General features: G+C 39.2%; 2 protein-coding genes across 5 annotated transcripts in view; one reads left to right on the top strand and one right to left on the bottom strand.

Moving 5' to 3' along the window:
* The window catches only part of stk10 (serine/threonine kinase 10), a 58,638-nt gene extending 49,380 nt beyond the window's left edge, over positions 1 to 9,258 (top strand). For both annotated transcript variants that reach the window (XM_049591711.1, XM_049591710.1), the window contains exons 11-20: positions 2,104 to 2,228; positions 3,092 to 3,215; positions 3,375 to 3,554; positions 3,739 to 3,831; positions 3,958 to 4,087; positions 4,259 to 4,383; positions 4,641 to 4,829; positions 4,916 to 5,041; positions 5,180 to 5,293; positions 7,422 to 9,258. In XM_049591711.1, coding sequence (XP_049447668.1) covers positions 2,104 to 2,228; positions 3,092 to 3,215; positions 3,375 to 3,554; positions 3,739 to 3,831; positions 3,958 to 4,087; positions 4,259 to 4,383; positions 4,641 to 4,829; positions 4,916 to 5,041; positions 5,180 to 5,293; positions 7,422 to 7,559 — 1,344 coding nt within the window. In that variant the 3' untranslated portion in view covers positions 7,560 to 9,258. The remainder of the gene's footprint in view (positions 1 to 2,103; positions 2,229 to 3,091; positions 3,216 to 3,374; positions 3,555 to 3,738; positions 3,832 to 3,957; positions 4,088 to 4,258; positions 4,384 to 4,640; positions 4,830 to 4,915; positions 5,042 to 5,179; positions 5,294 to 7,421) is intronic.
* Positions 9,259 to 11,856: 2,598 nt separating this feature from the next.
* Positions 11,857 to 25,189, bottom strand: part of sh3pxd2b (SH3 and PX domains 2B) — a 51,708-nt gene continuing 38,375 nt past the window's right edge. Inside the window, exons 6-14 of one of the 3 annotated variants that reach the window (XM_049591719.1) lie at positions 24,934 to 24,959; positions 24,398 to 24,520; positions 21,657 to 21,788; positions 19,488 to 19,589; positions 16,941 to 17,058; positions 15,772 to 15,983; positions 15,627 to 15,673; positions 15,395 to 15,520; positions 11,857 to 15,225 (exon numbers count right to left, since the gene is read on the bottom strand). In XM_049591719.1, coding sequence (XP_049447676.1) covers positions 13,711 to 15,225; positions 15,395 to 15,520; positions 15,627 to 15,673; positions 15,772 to 15,983; positions 16,941 to 17,058; positions 19,488 to 19,589; positions 21,657 to 21,788; positions 24,398 to 24,520; positions 24,934 to 24,959 — 2,401 coding nt within the window. In that variant the 3' untranslated portion in view covers positions 11,857 to 13,710. The remainder of the gene's footprint in view (positions 15,226 to 15,394; positions 15,521 to 15,626; positions 15,674 to 15,771; positions 15,984 to 16,940; positions 17,059 to 19,487; positions 19,590 to 21,656; positions 21,789 to 24,397; positions 24,521 to 24,933; positions 24,960 to 25,189) is intronic. The other 2 variants (XM_049591720.1, XM_049591721.1) reach the window with 2 other exon arrangements.

Raw genomic sequence — 25,189 nt, 5'->3', positions numbered from 1 at the left:
AAATATGCAACATTTTCCATTCATGGCGACCAACAGTGCCCTTTGTGTGGGCACAGTTCAGCATTCACCAGCGCAAATGGAAGTTTCTATGCAGCTCATTGTCACTCTGCTGCTTCTGGAGGCTTACGGAGCGACCATGATTGAAATCCTATTGACTGCGCATGGAGTCCTGTCTGTTTGTGGCATGTTAAGTTTTTCCAGAACACATTATTCAGCAGCAGCAGCAGCAGTCTGCAGTGAGAGTGATGAATGGGCTATCTTTGTTATTTGGACAGGAGGACGCTCACATTCGTGTGTGTGTGTGATTGAGAGCATCAGTGTGTGCATGTGCTCATGAATTGATCTGTGTTTGGTTTTGTGAATGACAAGCGGTGGGAAGTTAGAGCCTCAAACACAAACAGCGCCGCTCGGCTACAGAGTGACCCGCATGTCCTGCGTTTATAGCGCCAGTGTGTTCTTAATAACACACTCAAACACAAAAGCACATGGATTTATTGCTATTGTAAATGTGTCAGCTTTGTGGAAAGGGAATCAACAGTACAGAACGGTGCAAAAGTAGCATCCAGTGGCTCGTATGTTGTCTGTTTGCTCAGCTGTAGAGGGCTGTGGACAGCAGTTTGCGCAAACCAAAATTAATTCCCACTTTTAGATTCAGTTTCCTCCTCTCCTCTCCTCTCCTCTCCTCTCCTCTTATACAAACTATTTTTAAAACAGGAAATGACATCACCAAGGCTTTGAGCTACCCAGTGTTTGCAGAGTAAACCCTGCCATATCAGTCTTGTAAATATTGCCTGTGAAAGCTGATTTAGATATGGGGAAACATACTTTGTTAGCCATAACAATTTTGTCTGTTATTAAACATTTAATGTATTATGTATCATGGCCTCCCAAGACATTGTTAGACTGGCCGGTGTTGTCTTGCTCCTGCCTCCAAAATGTTTCAACTTTGATCTGGGAGCAAAGAAAGGAGGTCATGGGCCTGTTCTTGGGCCCATGATTAAAACTAGATTGCTTGTGTTTGCTTAAAACCTTGATTCTCCAAAATGTGACTGTTTCAGGAAAATTGTTGACCTCGTTGCAAGTTTGGAAACGAGTCAAACTCTATTGTCAAAGCAGCCAGATGAACTGTAGATGAAGTAGACGTTCATCTAGCATTGTTAAAAGAAGTCACATTGTGTCATAGTTACGGGATGAGGTTACTACCCGCATGGCGCTCCCCATTACAGTGACAGATGGAGCATCTTGCTGCTTGTTACAGTAGAACCAGATTGACAGGAATATTAATGCCTTTGTCAACACACACACACACACACACACACACACACACACACAGCTGCCTCTCCTTCCACCAGATAAAAAGAGTCACAAAGGCACGCATATTTTAAGGGGAAGTCCGCTGTTTTTATACATCAAAGTCTGTTTACAAGTCTTTTGGGGGCTGCTACTGCATATGGGGGAAAAAGTTGTATAAAGCCTTTTATGGCTCCAGAGGGAGGCTTGAAATCTGATAAATGGCCTCAGGTGATGTCACTCGAGTCAGCGATGGTTGGGGCTGAAGATTGAAAGTGGAAAAAAATCAGTTTGTGTGGAGTTAAAAAGTAGTTTCACCCTAGTACTTGATGTCTCTAAACTGCTAGACAGGGTTTCTGCAGTTCCTTAAAACATCTTATAATGTATTTATTTTAAATATTATAAATATTAGGCCTTAAAAAGTCACTAAATAGTCTTAAATTTGAATTTGCTTCAATCATTTTATCTAATTTTATTCATCCATCTATCTGAAAAAATGTTACAGTTCTTAATAATACCATCTTTTCACTTTGCCACTTCTTACCTGCTGGCAAAATGTACATTAACCTAACTTTAATAAGTATATGCTTATATAAAACCTACCTCTGCATGGGACTACACACCTTACAAAGGTCTTAAAAGGCATTTAATTTAAGTGTCTGATACCTGTAGACACCTTGTTTGAATAACCACCCATCAGAGTTTCAGTGCGCTCTCCAACACATGCCGTGATACATGTACTCTTGTACTTGGGGTCTGATTCAAGCCATCCTTTTTTTGTCTGACCTTTGTTCCCCTCTGTCTGCCTCTCAGCCCTACTCGAGTAAGACTCTGAAGCGAACCAGGAAGTTTGTTGTCGACGGCGTGGAGGTGAGCGTGACCACCTCCAAGATTATCAGGGATGATGAGAAGAAAGATGAGGAAATGAGATTCTTGAGGTATGTGAATGACTCCATCCGTCTACATAACACACATTCAGTTTCTGTCTTCATTCTTTGTGAATTAGAGCCATGAACTCTGCTGTCTGTTTATTCCTGTCAGTACAGTGTACAGTAGAGTAGCTTGTTGGATGCTGCTTTTATACACAATTATCTCTTTTAAATTTGTCTTTTGACATGTGAGGTCACTATACTTGATTTTTAGTTCTTTTTAATTTGGTCTCACTGCCTGTCTTGGCCTGGTCTTCCTTGAAAAAGGGATTCTTAATCCAAATGGGACTCTCCTGGTTAAGTAAAGGTTAAAGAAAAAGCATACTATTTCAGGCATCCTCAGTCTCAGGCTTTTGCCTCTTGAGATTTGAGTTTATAAATACACAGACTGTCATGGAAAAAGACTCATTTAGGTACTTCTCTCTTTATATATATCTGTGGTTTGAGAGAAAAATAAAATGTCTCTGGAGTCAATTTTAGATCAGGGTGAAGGTTGGGTTAGCTGTATTTGGTGTTGGGAGTCTGCATGTTCAGATACAATGATCGATAGTTTTATTTTTGTTGTCCAGTAATTTGCACAGTGACAACAGTCTTGTCACTGCACTACCCTTTAGAAGCCCTAAGGAGTTCCTGAATCCTGGTGCATTACTCATGCCATCTAGTGGTACAAATATGTCATTGCATGTCTCACTGCAGTAATACCAACAGACTTTGGTCTCATTGTTACAAGCACACTGACATGGCCCTTCAGAGGCTGAGAGGAAAAGGATTTCTGATATTTTAAAACAAGTAATTAATAAACTATATTCACTTCTGAAAAGTTGTTAAACTCACACACTAAAGCTGTATATATCGTAAATGTGTGTGTTCAGACGTCAGGAGCTGCGTGAGCTCCGTTTACTGCAGAAGGAAGAGCAGCGCGCTCAGGCCGGACTAAACGCCAAACTGGAAACACAGAGAGACCAGATGCAGAGACGTTTCGACCAGGAGATGAATGTAAGTCACCGTTTACCTTACTGCATTTAATTTTTTTTGTTCATGGAATGATTGGGAGGAGATGGATGTAATGTGGCAGGTATGATACAAAGCTCTGTAGGGCTGTTTCTTTATTCACCAAAGCTTACACTAATTTTGTTTTCTCTCATTTTGTCCCAGGCTAAGAAGAAACACTATGATGCAGAGCTGGAGAACCTGGAAAAGCACCAGAAGCAGACTATTGAGAAGATGGAAGCAGACCACCATATTAAACTCAAAGAAGAGACTAAACGCATCAAATCAGAGCAGGAACGCGACTACCACAGGTTCCAGGATCAGTTAAAGCACAAGAAAAAGGAGGTATGTTTGAGATAAGGATGTGGGAAGGGAATGACAACAGGTCAAAGAAAGCTTTTTGTACACGGGATGATAGTTTTCTTCGTTCTCACATACCTTGCTTGCTTCCTTGTGTGTCCACTGTGTTTAAGTGTTGTGTTAGACTCAGTGAATACAGCTGAAGTTTGCCTCCTTTTGATACACTTAGGTAAAACACTCTGTTGATAAGCTGCCCAGAAGTCAGCGTAAAGAATCCTTGAAGCAGATGATGAATTCCTTTCAAGAAAAAAAGACAAGAGAAGTAAGTTGTTTCCTCGACAGTCATTTGTGTTCACTGTGTTGTCATGAGTACTTCACTGAACTGGTTTGGACAAAAAATTAAATATTAGGACATTCATGAGAACATATCACCTACAATAATTTTTAGGAGGAGAAATTCTTGGCAGCCCAGAAGAACTACCTTGACACAACACTGAAGAGAATCATCTCCAACAACAAGAGAGAGATTGCAGAGATGGAGAGGGAATGCCTGAACAGGAAACACCAGCTAATCAGAGGTACGGTATCTGTTAAGCAAAGGTTAATTCAATTCAAATGCATTGCCTGATCAAATGACCCCTAAGCCTTGTTGTTCGAAGCCCAACCCTGGTGTACTGAGATGTTACAGTGTTGACATAATGCGTTCAATATCTTTGTAATTTCTTGTGTGACCTCTTTGCTTTGATCAGAGCGTGAGGCCACGATATGGGACATGGAGGAGAAGAATCTGTATGAGCGACACCAGTTATTTAAGCAGCAACTGAAAGACCAGTACTTCCTCCAGAGGCATCAGCTCCTCAAGAAGCACGAGAAGGTAAATCAGAGCATTTACAGCTACTCTCGTCACAATATGTTTGCACCCACCATTCTACACCCGTTTAGCTTTGGTAGCAAGTACATGTCAATACAAGTCTTCAATCAGAAATTACATGTTCATTGTAAAATGTTTAGCAATCCAGCAGTTAGCCTGCATCACTCAGAGCTTCCATCTGTGTCAGTTACTTTACATGGTCTCCCCTGCATACACATGAAATGAATGTGCCAATGTGTGTATTTCCTGTGCCACCACAGGAGCAGGAACAGATGCAGTGCTACAATCAGCGCATGATTGAGATTCTAAAAGGTCGGCAGCAGGTGGAGAAGAGCCGGCTGCCCAAGATTCAGCGCAGCGAGGCCAAGACCCGCATGGCCATGTTCAAGAAGAGCCTCCGCATCAACTCAACGGGCAGCTCCTCGGAGGACAGAGAGAAGATCAAACAGGTAAAGGGTAGCGAGGGTTTCGTCACCACCATGTTCAAGCACTGAGTTGATCGTTATGTGACTCACTCCCCGTTGTCGCTCTTCAGTTTTCTCAGCAGGAGGAAAAGCGGCAGAAGGCAGAGAGGCTGCATCAGCAGCAGAAACACGAGAACCAGATGAGGGAGATGACCGGCCAGTGTGAAAGCAATGTCAGAGAGCTGCAGCAGCTACAGGTGAGTGAGGGGCAACACTTTCTCATCTTTATACTGTGGATCTTGTCACAGCATGGAAGTTTCCAAAGCAGTGCAGTCTGTAGGATGTTCTGGATAAACAGGCTGTAATTGTTAACAAGAGCTTGTTTTGTGCTTCAGAATGAAAAATGTCACCTGTTGGTTGAGAATGAGACTCAGAGGCTCAAACATCTGGATGAACATCACAACACGCTGCTGAAGGAGTGGAGGGATATGCTGAAACCCAGAAAGAAGGTGCGCTCCCTGTCACAGTGTTATTATGTGTTATATGCATGGCTCTAACACACAGAACTACACTCATTATGTTTATGTGTCACATAAAAGAAGGTGAGAACAAAGATATGCTGCTCTTTAAATGGTTAAGTAATCAAACTAGGAGTTGAACATTTTGGGAAACATGCTAAGAGCTCTACACTATATTTAGAGTGTATCTGTGATATAGAGGCTGTCTGCACATGGTTGTTAACATGTAGAGAGCTGAGCCAGCAGCTAACAGTCCTAACAACAACAACAGGAAGTATTTACCACTTCCCTTCCACAATGACACCATCCTGATATCAGCGGTAACCTCTGTATGAATGCAGTGCAGAGTGACGGAGAGTAGCTGGGGACTCACATTCACTTAAATGCATGCATGGCTGAACTGTCTACCACAACAGCTAATAGAGAAGCTCAGATTACCACGGGCAGAGAGATAGCATGACTTCATTCTCAGCTCAGGACACCATTACCTACTATATCTTTACATAGCAAATACTGGTTTGCTACTGTATTAATGCTCTGAATATTGTATGGAGCTCCTTAAAGTAAGGAACTAGAGCCAGAAGGTGTTTAGCTGGGTTTAGCATAAAGAGTGGCAGCAAGGGGAAACAGCTAGCTTCTTCTCAAAGTTTAAGAATATGCGTCGAACACAAACAACGGGGGTTATATGCTTCACAATTTCTTGGCAGAGGCCGGGGTCAGTGACTCCTGGACTCTTGTTTTTATGCTAATCTAAATCTAAACTAAGATCACCTCATCTTCTTAGCAAGGAAGCAAATAAGTATATTTCCCAAGATTTCAACATTTTATACAAGAACTTGAGAACAAAAGTACGGAAGTGTATTGCATTCACTCGACAAATAAAAAAAGTCCTGTTTTTCTGAGTAATTTTTTCTGTTTTTCGGAGTAATTTATTTATTTTTCTTTCTTTTTTTTTTTCTTTTTCTTTTTTTCCCTTGTGGTAATTTTTTTCTGTTTTTCGTGGTAATTTTTTGCCTGAATGAGGAGACGAGATACTATCTCACGAGAAGCTCCTACCTGGCACCTGCAAGTGACCCTGCATCCATGGTGACTCCTGCTCATGGATGTATTTTGCATCCGTGCTCCTGCTCCTAGACAATTTCAACTACGGGATCAATAAGGGTAAGGCACGTAATTAGTTACACAGAGGGTATGATAATCTAGCTATGTTTTGGACTGCATCCTTCTAGTGTAGGCCTATCGCTCAGTGTAACAGGTTAGGTTAGTAAGGGGTTGTAACAACGTTAGCTGACAACTGAAATCACGCCCATACATGTTTGTCAGCTAACACTGTTAGAACCTGTTACTAACCTAACCTGTTACACTGAGCGATAGGCCTACACTAGAAAGATGCAGTCCAAAACATAGCTAGATTATCATACCGTGCGTGTAACTAATTGAGTGCCAGGTGGGAGCTTCTCGCGAGATTTTGAAGTATCTCGTCTCTTCATTCAGGAAAAAAAAAATTACCACAACAAACAGAAAAAAATTACTCAGAAAAACAAGGCTTTTTTTATTTGTCAAGTGAATGCAATACGCTTCCATACAAAAGAGCAAAACGTGTCTGTTATTGTGCATTTTGGTGCTGCATGCATTTTGTATGTCCTTCATAAAACATTTCATAACATCACCATCTTTTTGGTCTACTTAGTCAACCAAATTCAATGAAGACTGCAGAACACACTGAAGCAGTGGTTCCCAACTGGTCCAGCCACAGGGTCCAGTTTTCTCCTTAGTCATTAGTTCAAGGTCCACACAGTTTAATATATTCAGCGTCATACTTGCATTTGGCCACGTTGCGCTAATTTGCTGTCTCTTTAGAGTAGCTGTCTGTTAGTCACTCACTCTGCAGCACTTCAAAATAAAAGTTCTGTGCCAGGAACTCACTAAACTTTAAAATGACGTGTGTTTTTTTGCAAACTAGTCACTTGCGGTCCATTCAGAATGGACCTGTGACCCACTTTTTGACCCCAACCCACCAGTTTGGAACCACTGCAGTAAAGAACAACGTTAGACAAGTTTACATCCCTCTGTAAGCTTGGTCAGTTAATCTCACTGCATCCTTCTTCTCCAACCCTAGGCCCTTGAAGAGGAGCTAAACATGAAGAAGAGGGAGCAGGAGGCTTTCTTCAGGATGAGTAGTAGTGATTGCCCAAATCCAAGTTCTCCCAACAAACTCTCCAAGTTTGTGCCTTACCAGGACTCTTCCACCACGTAAAAACAACTGCTGTGACGTTGCACAATATCTCCTGGCCACTGTTAGCACCAACACACTCACATGTAAACCCACGGGCGCTACAATAGCCTGTTGCCTCAGTTTTAATTTGCTTTGCCAGTGATGGCAGCATACCTATCCCTCCATTAGGTTCCTTAAATGTTTTAGTGAATATTTATGTTTTATCTCATGTTCTCTTTTTTTTCCTTTTTTTCTTTAAAGTGTTGTAGTTTTTGGATTTATAAAAAATCCATCATGTGCTTCACTTGATTGCAAAGCATCCGATCCCATACAGCGTTTTATTTCCTTCTTCTGTTCAAGTCTGCTTCTTATTGCTCACCAGTGAAACATGAGGAGAATACGATACAGTGGCTGTGGGATGAAGATACCAAACTAATAATTAGTAAATATTAAAGAGACAAAATACTATTTGGTTGGGGATAATTTCTTTTTACATAAGGAGGAAGTATGTTTCTGTGAGAGCTGGTGAGTTGGTACATAAGCACTTTTTGTTTAATTATCAGTGCTGTCTTCCAAGTACGATGACCAAAAACACAACCAAAATTGAATAATTTACTGAGCTTTTCTTATTCTTTCCAGTTCTGTTTGCCTTGGCTCATTGACCTGTTTAGTCCGTAAGTCAAATGCATGTCTTAAAGCAGCTAAAGCAGCAACCTTATCCAGATTTATCACTGTAAATGCTAATTTAAATATTATCTCTTTTTTTAACACCCCTGGAATGAAGGATGTGCATATTATTTTGTATCTTGTTTGAAATGCGGGACAAGGCTAAAGATCGGATCAGAGTTTAATAGTTTCTTTTACGTGATTACTTAGAAATGAGGTTTTAACAGACAAGGAAAGACTCATTGTTATTCACATAGCTTGCTATGACATATTTTTTTTTCTGTTGTATTTTTACTGTAGATTCAATCACACTGGATGGGAACTGACGAAGCCAAAGCAAAATACTGTTGTTCTTTGAAAGATGTGAGATAGGGGATTTAAATCTGAATTTAAAAAATTGTATTAAGTGTATAATTGTTATACTGTGTGCAGTAAATGCACTGCCTGCTAACCAAAGTGCAATATTACATGTATGTCTTTGCTAAGCATAAAGAGGTTTATTTTTCTTAATCTTTGCCTTCCTTTGCACTGAGAGGGGGAATAATATGAAGAGTTGAACTCCAAAAACAGATCTGTCAACATTTTGAAAGAAATGGCATTGCGTAAAAATCATTCTATCTTTATAATCTTGAGTACTTGGGTAACAGATTCATGTTTCAAATGCTGAGCTGATTTTGGAACGTAACTCTTCATGTCATTTTTAAGGGAGTGCAACAATCCAGCCTGTGAGATATGTCTAGATGTTAAACCTTAAACTGAAAACTAAAGTTTGCAGCTGAGGAACTTGTTGCCTTTTTGAGTGAGCTTCTTTTAGAGCAGTTTGGCCTGCAGGTTTACGTTAAACCAGGTCAGCAATCAGGTACAGCTTAATCTTTCTCTCCCTCTCACAGTCTCTCAGAAGTATTTACGTTTGTTGTAAAATTGATCTTGTCTGTCATGTTTAATGGCTCTATGTAGGCCTCTCTGCCTCAGTTTACATGACATCCTATGTATGGAGGGGTTGTAAGTGTGAATGAAACTGTATCAGAAGGAACCACTGTTGTAAATAACTTAATAAAGGCAGATTTTCTAATTAGTGGATTGCAGTGGAGGCTCTTATTCCTGTAATAGTATCATTAATACCATCAGCATGGTCATTCTGAATGTGGAAGACTAAGCTGAGAGAAAAGTTGGACATTTAATAGAAGGCACGAGAAGGATCACCTGTTTTAAAACCCAATCACCATTTTGAGTTCTAATATCAGCAACACACTTTATTTACAATGACTATACATTGATTATTAGTATAGTAAAAAAAAAAATCTCATAGTAACATAAAACATTTCAAGACAACAGCATGTTATAAAAAAAGTCAAAGTATCAGTATCAAGTTTACAGTATTGAGTCATAAAAATGTAATTAAAATGTTACAGTATAGCATAGGTTAAAAATATTATCGTATGTCAAAGGAAGTCTTACAAATGTGATGTTATAGTATGTCACCAAAAGGTCATAGAACACCATGCCATAAAAACTTTATATTATGTCATAAAAAAGCCATAGTATTGTGTGACAGTATAATATGCAATAAAAAAATACATTATAGTTTGTCATAAAAACGCGATTGCATAGTATGTCACAAAAAATGTTAAAGTACGGTGTGCTACAAGAAATGTTATGTAAATTATGTTTTAAGAAATGCCATAAAACATTAATCTTATAGTATGCCATACAAAAGTGTGGCAAATGGGACAAAAAAATCATAGTTATGCTAAAGACATATCCATGCTATACTGTAAAATGACATAAAGAGTTATAGTGTATTTTGAGATTGAAAATAGTGTAATATGCCATAAAATATTCTGTACTAAAGTAAACCTTAAAAGTAAGTCGCAAAGACATCCTAATAATATAGTATGCCATAAATTGTCATACCATATAGTCGTCCAAAATCATGAAAAAAAGTCATAGTATAGTTTGTCATCCACAATCATGAAAAAACGTCATAGTATGGTATGTTGTTCAAAATCATGAAAAAAAAGTCATAATATAGTATGTTGCTCAAAATCATGAAAAAAGTCAGAGTATAGTATGTCATCCAAAATCATGAAAAAATGTCATAGTATAGTATGTTGTTCAAAATAATGAAAAAACGTCATAGTATAGTATGTTGTTCAAAATAATGAAAAAACGTCATAGTATAGTATGTTGTTCAAAATAATGAAAAAAGTCATAGTATAGTATGTTGTTCAAAATAATGAAAAAACGTCATAGTATAGTATGTTGTTCAAAATAGTGAAAAAAGTCATAGTATAGTATGTTGTTCAAAATCATGAAAAAAAGTCATAGTATAGTATGTTGTTCAAAATCATGAAAAAAAGTCACAGTGTAGTATGTTTTGTTCAAAATAGTGAAAAAAGTCATAGTATAGTATGTTGTTCAAAATAATGAAAAAAAGTCATAGTATAGTATGTTGTTCAAAATAATGAAAAAAAGTCATAGTATAGTATGTTGTTCAAAATCATGAAAAAAAGTCATAGTATAGTATGTTGTTCAAAATCATGAAAAAAAGTCATAGTATAGTATGTTGTTCAAAATAATGAAAAAAAGTCAGAGTATAGTATGTCGTCCAAAATCATGAAAAAACTTCATAGTATAGTATGTTGTTCAAAATAATGAAAAAAAGTCAGAGTATAGTATGTCATCCAAAATCACGAAAAAATGTCATAGTATACTATGTTGTTCAAAATAGTGAAAAAAGTCATAGTACAGTATGTTGTTCAAAATAATGAAAAAAAGTCATAGTATAGTATGTTGTCCAAAATCATGAAAAAACGTCAGAGTATAGTATGTTGTTCAAAATCATGAAAAAAAGTCACAGTATAGTATGTTTTGTTCAAAATAGTGAAAAAAGTCATAGTATAGTGTGTGGTCCAAAATCATGACAAAACGTCATAGTATAGTATGATGTCCAAAATCATGAAAAAATGTCATAGTATAGTATGTTGTTCAAAATAGTGAAAAAAGTCATAGTATAGTATGTTGTTCAAAATCATGAAAAAAAGTCATAGTATAGTATGTCGTCCGAAATCATGAAAAAAAGTCATAGTATAGTATGATGTCCAAAATCATGAAAAAATGTCATAGTATAGTATGTTGTTCAAAATAATGAAAAAAGTCATAGTATAGTATGTTGTTCAAAATCATGAAAAAAAGTCATAGCATAGTATGTCGTCCAAAATAATGAAAAAAAGTTATAGCATAGTATGCCAAAATTACTTTAAATTTACTTTTTTTTATTATTTATTATTTTTTTCTCAGTTCAATCGGGATAAAACCCACAACCTCAGTCTCTGGATCCATCGATATTGTATGTAAATTATTGTTTAAATTCATGTTCACTGGCTAGGAGTATTTTTTTTTCACTGCCTTTGCTGAGAATTCACTTGTTCCTTTGTGCCCCCATGGGCAGGAGCATGTGAATCACACCACCTGTGTGCGTGATGTAGACATAACAAGGACCGACTGGTAAAAAACGCAGCTCCATAATGCTACTCGTTGTCAAAAAACTCTACAGGGTACCTAACGATAAACATATTGAGTGAAAAAATTAAAAACAAACAAAAAAGTAAAAGATAAATAACAAACATTTTGGGGGGATCTTAAGATACCAATTCAGACACAGTAAGACAGCTGAACTGAAAAATTTTAAACTTTTATTGAATTAAGTAAAAGAAGACACAATGTAATGAAAAATACATAGCAAAAAAAGTAAATAAGATTACAATACTGAAATGATGACACCATCAACCCATACATTTGCCTTACATTGTACTGTAGCTTCCTTCTTTTTCTCCTCAATTATACAATTTCTTCTTAGTAGTTGGTAACATTCTGTCCTTTCTTTATAAAACATAGGTGGAAGGTGGAATAATATAGCGACTAGAAGCAGAGTTACAGCTTGTAGCCTTGTCTGATTGTTTAGAGAACCATGAATGTACAGTACATTTTTATGTTCCAATTTTGCTTATCAACTGTTTTGTAAACCTAACGCTTCATTCAAAAAATGAATAGTAGACAACAATTTCTGGACCACTTGGTGTGACAATAGCAGCCAGTTGTTTCACATACTTTTCTTGAGTGACTTTTTGTATCTCGACAGACACAGAAACAAAAATGACACAACCCTCTGTATTTCCCCATAACCCAACAAACACAGCTCCTTCTTGGCTCTTTCTTCCTCTAATCCCTTCATCAGTACAGAGTTAAAGACCTTACAGATGGACCATCAAAGAAAAAGTGACAACAGCTATGATAAGCCTCTCATTTCTGTACAATAAAAAATAATTTGCTATACTGACCATGCTTGAGACCAGTCAAGCATTTATGTAAAACATTATTTTTATACAATGGTCGTCCTTTCGCTGTTATTTGAGCACCAAACCTCGGTTATGAACAGACTGTACACTTACAATACTGTAAATCATTGCACAAATCATGTAATCACTTATTTCTTAGGTCAGACATCTGGTACAGACAGATGTGCTCTGCAAGTCACATTTCACTTATTGTTTGGGTGTAACATAACATAATCATGTTAAAATACTTTGACAGAGAGCTTCTTTTCAACTTGTCAGTCTCATCTTTACATTAGTGGATTTTTTTTTTTTTTTTTTTTTTTTTACAGTGAATATAGAAAAAGAACATTGCTAATACAAATGGCAAACTAAAAAAACAATGCACTCTGGCTTCCTTCAGCATGTGCAAACCCCAAAGTGATCTCATATGAAATGACTGAAAAAGTGCACACCTTTACAAGTCACTGCAACATGAATTATGCAGTCCACGATGAAAAGCATTACAACAGCACAAAAACGAATATGCATGTTTCTTGTATAACAAACAGCACTTCTACTTGGCAAAGACATCTCTTTTAGTAATTGCTAATAGCACTTGAGAGCCCAGATGTAGTCACTGAACTCCCCCAGTGAGTTCATGTGCAGCCTTTATTTAAGGGATATATGATTTTTTTTTTTTTTTTGTCTACTGCTGGATTTGAACAACTAGTGTTTTCTCCTGGGATGTAGATTTTTAGTCAAAGGTTTTTTAATTTCCAACAAGGACTATGCCTACAGTTGCATACAGTATATTAAGCACTGAAGCACTTTGCATATAATATAGAGGCACCATATCATAGAAGGCATGGGTGGAGATACATTTACTGCTGCTCTAGCGTCTAGCCTATTTATTGGCAAGACTGACAAAGGCTGAGACTAGCATATGGCAACAAAAGCAACTTACTTTCTTTTAAATGTAAAACGACGATAAAAACAAAAGTAAACATCACAAGACCCAACAAGGTCATGTGTTATTGCTGGTTCAGTTTAGGTAGAATTTTTTTTTATCAAAATGCAACATAACAAAAACATGTCACTTTAAAAAAACGAAAGGTACCTATAAATTAAAAAAAGATGCTAATAAGCTACAAAGTAGTGATATTTTGTTCATTTAAATCATTAGTTTGTTTATTTATTCATATGGCAGCACACTAAGGTTTCTTGCTCAGGTAATTTGAGGGAATCCAGCTCTCAACATCTTGTCCTACATTTTTACAGAACCACCAGCCACTGCTGTTTTTTTCCAGAACCTCAAACACCGTACCCACCTTGAAGCTGGATGTTTGGTCATCCCCTTCAAAGTCCGCCACAGCTAGATACAGCTCATCCTTACTGGGCTCCATGAGTAAAGGTGGAAGCTTGTCCTTTGGCGGCCCCGGCTTCTCACTCTTCACCTGGGGCTTGGGAGGAATTGGGACTTTATTCATTTTGGGCTCTTCTTTCTCTTTGCTTGGAGGTGCCTGAGCAAATGCTTTGGGTTTAGGGGGAGGGGGTCTGCTGAGTTGAGGTGCCGGGCCCTTGGGAGGGTCCTGGATTTCTCTTAGAGGGGCTGGAGCTTTGGGCTCAGTCGGGCTGGATGGGTCGGTCTTCTTGGGAGGAGGAGGTCTCCTCGGAACCATGGCAGGGGGTCTCTGTGGGGGATCCTTGTGGGGGGGCACTGCTGGTTTTGCAGGGGGTGATGAGCTCTCCTGGCTATGACCATTCATGTGTTTTAGGGGAAGTTTTGGCTCGTCGCAGTGCTTACCATTGTTGAGAGTAGGGATATGAATTGGGGGGGAACTAGAGGGGCCACTGGGATGGGAACTATTTACTGTGGTGTCATTTTGATGGTTCACCTCAGCTGACGCAGAGCCAGGATCCGCAGGTTTCGATGGCCTCAGCTTGCTTCTCAGGTTGGTGATGTCTAGTTTGTTCTCAGCCGGAGGATCTGGCTTTGCAGCTGGGGCAGGTTTAGGTCGGATCACTGGCTTCGGCTTCATGAACACTGCTGGACCAGCTACCTCTGGTTTCTCCTCCTGCACCTCTGCTTTGGGTTTTGGTGGCTGTTTAGGTACGGGTTTCAGATTAAACTTCTTCACCTCTTTGGCAGAGATCTTGTGGCCACATTCAAGACCCATCTCATTTCGGAGGTGAAGAGCTTTGCTCTTATCTTCTTTCTTGGTCTCTGGTGGTTTGTCCTGTTTGAAGGGGGGTGCTTTGGGTGTAACCAGTGGCATTATGACCCCAGGAGCTGGGGGCTTTGGAGGCAAAGGTTTGGAATGATCAACCCTCACTTTCTCGGATACCTCCAATTCAAAGCTCTTATTAATGGACTCCCTTCGTGGTGGCAGAGCTGGTTTCTCTTCAGCTGGAGGGGCGGCTGGGGCTGGTGGTAAAGGCCCAGTCTTGCTGGCACCGGACTTCCAATCTCTCAGCTTAGGCCGGGCACAGGAGTCAGGGGCTGTGGTTGGCTCATCTGGTAAAGGCTTGGACCAGCTGTCGTCTGTGCCTGAAGAACCACCGTCTTCAAGTCTCAGCTTCTCCATCTCATTGGGCAGAGGGGCAAGGAAATTAGGTCGCAGGGCATTACTGGTCTTCTTGTACTTGTCGATAAAGGTGGCAGGGGCCCAGCCCTCTTTGTCATCTATCTGGATGTACCACCAACCACCACTATTCTTCTCGATCACCTGGTGGGTTAAAAACAAACAACAAAAAAAGGAGTCATTGTATTTTACTTTTAATCTTCAAATTGAATGATGCAAGTAAATAAAAAGACAAATCTACAAATCTTTACTCAAACAAAAAGTTTCCCTACATTCTTAATTTTAGTACATCTTTGGGAAGTTCCTGACCCACCTCAACTTTGATTCCTGCTTGGAAGCTAATACCATCAGGGATGGTAGTCTGGAAGTCTGCTATGGTGTAGAACTCTTCCTCAACCTGAGGAGGTACAGGTGGCTTGGGTAGGTTTGTACCACGTGGCTGTAGAATGTGAGCAGACATAAAGATTTTGTTGAGAAAAACTGAGCTATTTTCCAAAACAGAAATCCCCACTGTGTGCGTTACAGATTTGAACTGGATCTCTTACAATGGTAAGATCTCTGCGTGGAGGAGGTCTGTGTCTTGCTCCCACTTCTGTGGAGGGAAAAGACATTATGCAATTAATAATTTTATTAAGTAATATGCTTGCATAGCAGTCGTAAAACAGTTTACTGGATTTGGAGTTCACTTACTGCTTTTGCTGTCAGAAAAAAATGAGAGTCTGTTTTCTTTTTGGCTGTTGTCTCGGTTCTCTTTGGCTGCGTTGTTTTGCTGGTTCTGTTTAGAAAACCCATCTAGGTCATTGGTGCTGGCATGAACACCAGCGCCTGCTGACTGCTTCTGGCCCTGGATGTCAGTCTTCTTCAGGTAGGAGGCTGGGGCCCAGCCCTCACGGCCCTGGTACCTGAGTGGAGAAGAGATGTACAATCAGTGGCTGAAAAAAACTGCCTGGGTAGACTTTACTGGCAGTCTGTAAAATGAAATAAGTCGGTTAAGGATTTTTTTTTCCCCAAAAATATTATGTAGGATATGATATCAATTCGTGTTTTTAAATACATGTACTTGTCTCATTAGTAAATTAAGGGTGCTTTCAGACCTCGAGTTGTCTTGCTTTGATCCGTATCAGGGACTAATTTTGTTACAAAGTTGTATAATTGCCTAGAGTTGGTTCATGTTCTCACGGCAGCATTTACAAGCGGACCAGATCAAATGCCTTGCTCGAGAAAGCTGCTCTTGATTGGTCAGAATTCCCATACGGGAAAAATCCAGGAAGTAAACAAAACGTTGAAGAAGAGCACACTTGCAAGATAAATGTGACACTTTCTAATGTCACAATGGAGGGACAACTACGCAGGCTGATTTTAGCGCTGCTCATCGTGGACTATATTGCTGTCATTGGTCATTTTAGTCAAAGCATACAGTTTGAAAATGAGGCGCGGCTCCAACTAGAAAACAATGTTTTGATGCATTGGATGTGCTGAATGTGCATATTAAGGCAGTACAGGAGGAGGTGCACATTAATAATCCTCCAGGACTGTAACATGCTCATGTTTAACCCAAACAATGTGTCATGTGACTGCAGTTGGTTCACATCCAGGTCGGAACACATTCTCACCACAAATGAACCACACCAGAGTTTGACTGTAACCGGACCGAGACCACCTCTTCAAGAAGGTCTAGGTCCGATATTTTTGGTGCACACCCAAGTGCGATTGTTGTGTTCACACCTACCCAAACAAACCGCATTTAGGGGGAAAATGAACTTGAGTTTGATTGAACCGAACCAAACAGGGCAGGTATGAAAGCACCCCAAGACTTTATAATATTTACTTTTCCAGACTTAATGTAATTGATTTTATACCTGATCTTCCACCAGCCCTCCAGGTTCTTCTGAATCACCTCGACAATCATGCCTCTCTCCAGGTCGATCTCATCCTGGTCCCTGGCCGAGTACGGGTAAATCACTGAATACTTCTCCTCTGGAGTCATAAAAAGACAACATTGTTAGATATAAGAGCATGTCTGTTTTGAAGATTACTGTGCATAGGTTCACAAAGAGTGGGGGGAGCACAAATAAATGCTGATGTAGGATAATAGCACGGGAGACAAAGCACACAGGGGCACATTTGGATTACAACTGCTTTCCTGTAACTTTAACTTTAACATTCAAACTGCAGTTAAGGTGTCAGAGTGTAGTGCTGCATTTATAAAGTGATTTAAACTTGTTAAAGGTATACAGTAAAAATGTCTGCAACCATTCAAAGAACAGGCTCAGAATCATTTCTCCATCACAATAATCCTTATATAATTTAGGATGAGAGACTATAATTGGTATAGAGGTGCATTAGTTTTACATTAGCCAACTGATTAAATGAGGCAAGGCTTGAGCAGCATCTTGTGGAGGGAGAAGATGTAAGATACACACATGTGCAACACACAAAACACACATACAACCTCCACAAATATTAACCACAAACAGGACAAACTTGTTACTGTACTAGAAATGCAGCCATGTCTACTATTCTAAGTATTATTTCAACTATTGTTCTATATTATTGGTATTATATGCAATACTACAGTGTGTTTCATGTTTTCAATGAATGATGATAAGATGATAAATCGTTTTTTAATCAATTTATCTTTTTATTCACATGGAATAAAAATACACAATCCACTTTGCATGCAAGGATTTAATTGACATGCTTGGATGTCTCATGCAACAAACATTTCATGCATACACATCAACAAACAAACATGCACACACTTGTGTATGCATGTGCACGCACGCACACGCACACACACACACACACACACACACACACACACACACATTTAGAATAGGGGGAAAAGAAAGGCGTGCGCTCCACCTTGCCCAAAGCCTGTGCTGAATAGATCCCCTAAAGTTCTGCGACGACCCACGTGCCTTGGCAGTGACCAGAATCTCCGAGGCACTGACATCCCAGCACAGTAAGTGGGGCAAAATAGGAAGTGAACATTACATATGCCATCTGGAGGATGTTTTCATCCTAAATGAAAGCATTTTCAGTATTGGTGGGCCTAGTCGAAATCAAAGCACTACACCTGGCAGGCCTGGTGCTGTTTTACCCATTTACTGACAAGATAATCCCTCTAGGTTTGTGCACATTTTAGCTGTTTTTATCAGAGTGTTACATCCATGTTGGATGGCATATTTATTTCCCTTTTTACCCCCTTTCCTGTCTCAAACCCTCTGCGCTGCCCTGACCAGTATGTTGGAGACTATTGGTGCTGTTTAAAAAGATAATCTTAACCTAAAACGTGTTAGTTTAATAGCAGGTTATAGACCACATACTTCATGGTTAATTATGATCTGTGGGGTGATGTTGGCCCTGAGCTTTGTCTTAGGACTATGTCATTAAATCACTCTCATGACTGGAAGGCTTGCAGACCTGGTACTGACGAGCATAGGGAAAACTTGGTCATACTTAATAATGTACTGGCTGAATTGCTGATTTATTATTCCTTTAGCCAAGGAGGTTATGTTAGCGGTTTTGTTTGTTTGTTTGTCAGCACGATTACGAGAATTCTACTGGCACGACTTTCATGAAAGTTGGTGGAAGAGTGTAGCATGGGTCAGGAGAGAACCCGTGAAATTGTGGAGCAGATCCATCCACTGGGCACATACACAAGTTGTTTTTCTCATTAACATTGCGAGATAGAGCATTTAGACTCGGCTGAGGTCTAGTCTAGTTTTCTTCTCTTTTTGTACTATATTTTTATACGTCTACGATAATGTCAATGCATCTGTAATTCCAGGTCTCTGAGGAATGACCTGCCCAACAAGGACAGGGCAGCCTGCTCAGTGTGCACTTTTAAACCATGTATTTCTCAGGCTGGCCAAAACTTGAATTATGGTCTGTAATTTGCATATTGGCTGGGTACTGTTCCTTACTTAGTAATGCTCCTACCATGTGCTGCACTGTATCATTACAGTATATTACCAGCATCATTCTTTGAACATCTACATTGAGTTTTTCTTTTTATTCTCACCCCAATTCATGTCACAGATGTTTTTCCCTCCCTGTGTCACCTAACATATATTTTATACATGTAACATATATAATTCAAATTTCTGTTCTTGAGGGCAACAAACATCTGCAGGATATAATGTGCATCAAAACACTCGCACGCACTGCCTATACACTAGCACTGTCACACCAACGCACAAGAATTTTTTGAAATTGCATAAAAGTTCTGTTTTACTTCTACGTGCTCTTATTATTCAAAGGTTAAGAAAACGTACACACACAGTTGGGTTTGAGAGTAAATGAAGTTTGAGTAAATGCTTGATGGGCACTTTAAATCCTAAACTTTTCCATTAGGGAATCATATCTGAAATAATAGCATCTAGGTGGAAAGTTATGTGTACCTTCTTCTCCTGGAAAAGAGAAGTCATCGGGGTCATCCTGTGCTTCAAGGCAGGTGGCAGGAACCCAGCCCTGGGCATCGTCTGAGCTGACAAACCACCACCCTAAATGAAAAGAATATAAACAATATCAAGAGAAAATTCTATTCAAGTTAAAGATTTGTGGTAATTCATTGTTGAAATGCATGATGGATATTTGTATTCTTTCAGGTTTATCTTCCAAATACTTGTTACATACAAGTCAAGTTTCCGTACAAATGTCGGTTTAATTTTAACAGACTTTGCAGAAAGTCAACAAAAGAAATTGTGAATAATTGCATGTTTCCATCCACTGCTGTAATGCACATATCAGGAGCTGGGCACATCGAGATTCATCATTTGTAGTCTGGTCTCTGGTCTGGTGTTATTAAACCATGGCAGAAGAAGAGGGTGCAACAAGAAGCCGCAATTAAAAAAGTGCCAGTCAAATCTCAAACAGCGGCTGACCCTGTGTGAACTTGTGTTTTTCATGTATTAATTTGAGGAACATTACGATTCCCACACCATCTAGTTTAGCATCTTCGTCAAAGACATCACAGCTGTCAACTGAGGCTGATGTTTCCACTACACAACAAGCAAACCAGCAACCCTTGCACAGTCTGAACTTTAGAAAACAATTCAAAGTATACTGGATGCTTGTCCCAGATATATTTCAGTGTTATCTTTCATACAATGCAAAATATCTATTGACTCGGGCTTATAAATCTGAGGCTGGGCAGCTGGCAGTGGTTGGAGAAAACTATCTTATCTGTAAATAAGAACACATCCTTGGTATCATTGTGGTGCTCTCCAAAACCACCATCCCTGCTAGATAGTGTTAGTATTAGGTTTTCATGCAGCTGCACAAGAGACTTAGCATTGAAAGCTCCCCCTTCCATCCTGACACCTCTGGTGTAACCCCATTTTTTTGGCCGGTGGAAACACCTTTAGTAGTATTTATGGCAGGGACTTGGCATTACTACAGTTGGACAGATATTTAGTAGAAAAATGCTACCATTTCAAAAACTTAAAATTCAGTTTGGCCTCTTGGACTCTCATTTCTTAACATATGCTCAATTATCTTCTATTTTAAATCATTTAATTTATTTTTAATTTTATATACTTTATTAATCCCCCTGAGGGGAAATTCAATTTTTTCACTCCATTGTCATTAACGCACAGGTGTGAAATACACACACATGCACAAACAGGACCTATACATGCACAAAGTGGAGAGATGTCAGAGTGAGGGGGCTGCCCTTGGTCAGGCGCCCCGAGCAGTTGGGGGGGTTCAGTGCCTTGCTCAAGGGCACCCCGGCAGTGCCCAGGAGGTGAACTGGCACCTCTCCAGCCACCAGTCCATGCTCCGCATTTGCTCCAGCCGGCGACCCTCCGGTTCCCAACCCAAGTCCCTATGGACTGAGCTATTGCCTGGTGAGAAACACCCCCCTAAGAAATGTGAAGAGGCAGCGGCTCCTGCCTCATGTCCAGAGTGGGATCAGCTTCCAAAGAAGGCAACTCTGGGAGTAGGTGAGGTCTCAGAAATCTATAACATAATGTCCATAGCTGCCCATGATGCATATTTTTCTGTCCGGCTGGCTTGGGAGCATGATCCTAACACACCTCTGACTGCTTCCTGGTGGAACATAATTTGGAAGTCAGCTTTGAGATCCTCTAAATGTGTGAGATTTAGGATTATACAATATAAGATTCTGTGCAGAGCATATATTACTCCTGATAGATTATTCAAGATGGATGACAAAAAGATTTATGCTGGCATAATTGTGGCAACCGGGGTTCTTTATTTCACTTACTGTGGGACCTTCCAGCTGTTAAAACACTCTAGTTATAAGTGATATCATGGACAGTGATGTTGGAGTATCTGTCAAGCGCCTATGGACAATGGGTTGCTTATCTACTAAGAGACATTCTTCTTTACACTTTCAAAATAGTAACCCCTAGTTTAAATACAAAATGGATGTATGAGATCCGACGCATGTCACCCTTGCATCCTCCCACCGTCCCCTTTCTGATTACTGTTTGAATGTGTGTTATATCTAAAAAAAAAAAAAAATAAATAAAATAAATAAATAATAATAAAACTGTTTGTAACAAAAAACCACAAACATTTATTTGATGCTGTGTAGAACTTACCAGACTCATTTTTCTCTATAACCTCCACCACCTGCCCCACATGTAGGCTGACCTCAGAGCTCTCCTGCTTCTCATAGTCTGTTACTGCCACATACTGGTCGAGGAGGAGAGGGTCTGCTGAGGTGGCATCACCTGTTAAAGGGGAACGAATCAGAACAAGACTCATATAGCTCTTTTATTCCCTTTTCTACTCCTTTGATAGGCTGAGGATGAAATCTCAATAATGTAAAAAAAAAAGCCTCCACTCATTACCCTCTGCGTTTCAGTGAGGATCTTTGTTAATATTTGTTAATATGATGTTAAATGAGCTTAAAATCATAAGATTCATCTGTGTCTCTTTGAGATATTGACCTTTAAAATTTCTTGCATCTCCCTGGCTGAGGGGAAAATGACCTTTTGAAATGTCAGATTTTATACACACTTCAAGAAACCTCACTGAAAAGCTCTTGATAAATCAGTCAAAATGCCTGTGATAGGCGAACAACTCATTTTTAACGTAATGCCAAGAATAATTCCAAGGTCAAAATTTGTACAGAAGCTTTTGAGTAAAAAGTTTAAGTGAGAGGAGGCTTATCTACAGCATTGAGATTCACCCAGACATGTAGCAGAGGAGGTAGCGGATGTGATTGGAGAGATGGCGTGAGGGAAACTTACAGAGGAATGATGGGAGATTTGGAGAATGGCAGTGAAAGGTAGTGGATTTAGTGTAAAGGGTTTAGTCAATCATCAACATGGCTGTGATTTCCACACAGAAACAAACCAGCACCCCTGAGACCCGCCACCAATGTTAGCACCAAGGAAGCCTGAGAAACGATACAACCAGCAACACAGACTCTGGCTCTTTCTGTTGACTTATGTTCTTTAATAATGTGTCTACAACAAACCCTGATGGATTACATTTATTTGACATAAAAATGAGCTGAAAACAAAACACCTTTTGGTTGCAGTTTTAATGATCCTAATGACTTAGCATCAAATGCAGGAATGGTAAAAAGACACTCAAATCTGCCTCGGCATGCAGATCACTGAAAGTGGTGATGGATTTTCAACAAACGTGTTTGTAGCACACAGGTCTCAGCAGAGAAAAGAGTTAAATATAATGTGAAAATCTGACAAGTAGAGATGTGCTACAACATGGTACATCTCATCCATGCACAGCCTTCAGTGAGCAGCAGCAAGCTCGGCAAACAGGTTTAATGAAACAGCTGTATTTATGTTAAATTCATCTACAAACGATTTTCGATCTGTCAGCGAGGACAGTAAATATGAGCTGGGCAATATATCAATATATCATTATATATTGTGATATAAGACTAGATGTCGTCTTAGACTTTGGATATCTTAATATTATAAATGTTGTGTTTTTCAGGTTTTAAACGCTGTATTTCAGTAAAATGGTGTAATTTTCCGAATTTCTCAGGCTGTTCTATTATTTGCCTTTACCCGCTTAGTCATTATATCCACATTACTGATGATTATTCATCAAAAATCTCCTGTAAATACAACAGTGTCGTCCTAATATTGATAGACATATTTGGTTGTGATGGCCATGCCCACAGCCACACAAGAGGTTGAATGATTCCCATGCTCACCCACACCATTACCACATGTTCAGTTACCTTCAATTTGCAGTCACTTAAAATGCAAACAACTCCAGTTTATTTAATTTCAAAATCTATTAGCATTTTCTGTTTTCCCTATAAAAGTGCGCTCAATTAATTTACATTGTTTTGTCATTTTGCTGTTTGCGTTTGTAAGTTATCAATTCATCTCTCTTTGTCCTTCAGCTGCCTGAAGTCACTCCCTGGTTGGAGCTGGGCAAAAGATGGGGCTGAGGGCGGAACCTGCTCGTATGCAGAAGGCCATCCAGAGTACTGCACCAAGAGGTGTGACATCATGGGGGTTATTAATTATTAGTTGTTGTTTTTTTTTTTTTTTTTTTTTTTTTTAACGTTAGTCTTAATTATTGTTTGTGTAAATTCTCCCCTTACTGTTTAAGCTGGTCTGATCAGCCACTATATACATTACCCAATTGTCTCATTCTGTCAGGTCTGTTTGTTGAGTTAACAAAAAGTTATGTTTAGTTGACCTCTTTAAGGGCCCTATAACTCTAATTTTATTATCTTTAGTCATTTGCTTTGTAAAATTTATTTTTGGGAAAATAAACCCACTTTTTTTTTTTAAACATTAAACCTGTGTTTTTGTGCTTTCTTTTCTGCTTGGTCCACGACACTCATCAAAAATATTGTAGTATCTGATTTTCGCCCAGCCCTAATGTGAGTATTAATATGGCAATCATTTCTCAAAAGCAGAACTGAAGCTAATATCAGACTGAGTTTAACTTAAAAGGACATATGAATTAACAAATTAGATAAAAAAATAGCTCAATAGCAGATCAGTAGGCAAGCTTTCCAGGGCAAACTAAAACCAAGTAACTAAGGTTAACTTTTAAATAACTAGTTTAAATTAACTTTTCTAAGCCTTTTCTCTTTTTGTTACTCGCACAAATATACACAAACAACATACTCTTTAGTATCAACTCTCTAAGACTCTGCAATGAAACCTATCTGCATACAGTAAATCCTTCATTATCTTCAGTCTTTCCTACTCTGTAACAGAACACCACACTTAAAACACCCTGAGAAATGAGCCACACAAGGTCTAAAGATCCCAAACTACTTTGTGTGCTTCCTTTAGGGAACCAATGCCAGCCCCAAGCCTGCAACAGAACCACATCCCACCTGCCCAGGCCAGGGGAGGAGAGGGGGGGAGGGACAGGCCACTAGCAACCTGCTGGGTCACACACAGCACAACCAAGTGTTTACTACCTCGCTTTAGGAAAGTAGTCGCTCTCTCCACAATCCCTAATGGAAAGGAAAATGAATGGAGAAGAAAACTGAAAAAAAATGACATGGATACAACTTAAGAATATTAGATGAATGTAGAGGAAAGAGAGAAACAGAAACAGTGAGACAATGGCAGAGATGGTTTCTGTAATAGTTAACTCCAGGAAAACATTTGAGTCTAGACAGAATATGTTCATGAAACAAGAACATTTTGGCAAAGGAGAATCCATTTTTTTTTTTAACCTGTATAACAGTCTGTGACCACTAGATGGAGATAATGTCACATTATATACTACGGATGAACTGAAGTGGATTCCAGGAAAAAAGTTCAACTTAAAATTATTTTTTTTCCAAAGACAAACGAACACACCATAACCAAGGCCACCTAACCCCATTTACACTTCAAATACACAACTAAAGCTGTGTCTTACCTGATTTCTTCTTTCCGATGGGTTCCCTGTTAAAGAAAGGGAAATAATTCCATTACCACCATGAAATACCAGATCAGTTTACCGAGATGAGGAGATATTCCTGGCCTGCAAACACTGCTACCAGTATTTATTAAATCAATTCCCATCATGTCACTGATGTCTTCCAACTTGAAAAAAGATTCACAGCCACCCGCATTATTGAAAAAAACCTCATTACATTCAGCGATTGCTTGTCTTTTAATCCATACTATGCAGG

Source organism: Epinephelus fuscoguttatus, linkage group LG12 (assembly GCF_011397635.1).
Source record: "Epinephelus fuscoguttatus linkage group LG12, E.fuscoguttatus.final_Chr_v1".
NCBI classification, from domain to species: domain Eukaryota; kingdom Metazoa; phylum Chordata; class Actinopteri; order Perciformes; family Serranidae; genus Epinephelus; species Epinephelus fuscoguttatus.
This window is presented reverse-complemented; position numbering and strand designations above follow the sequence as displayed.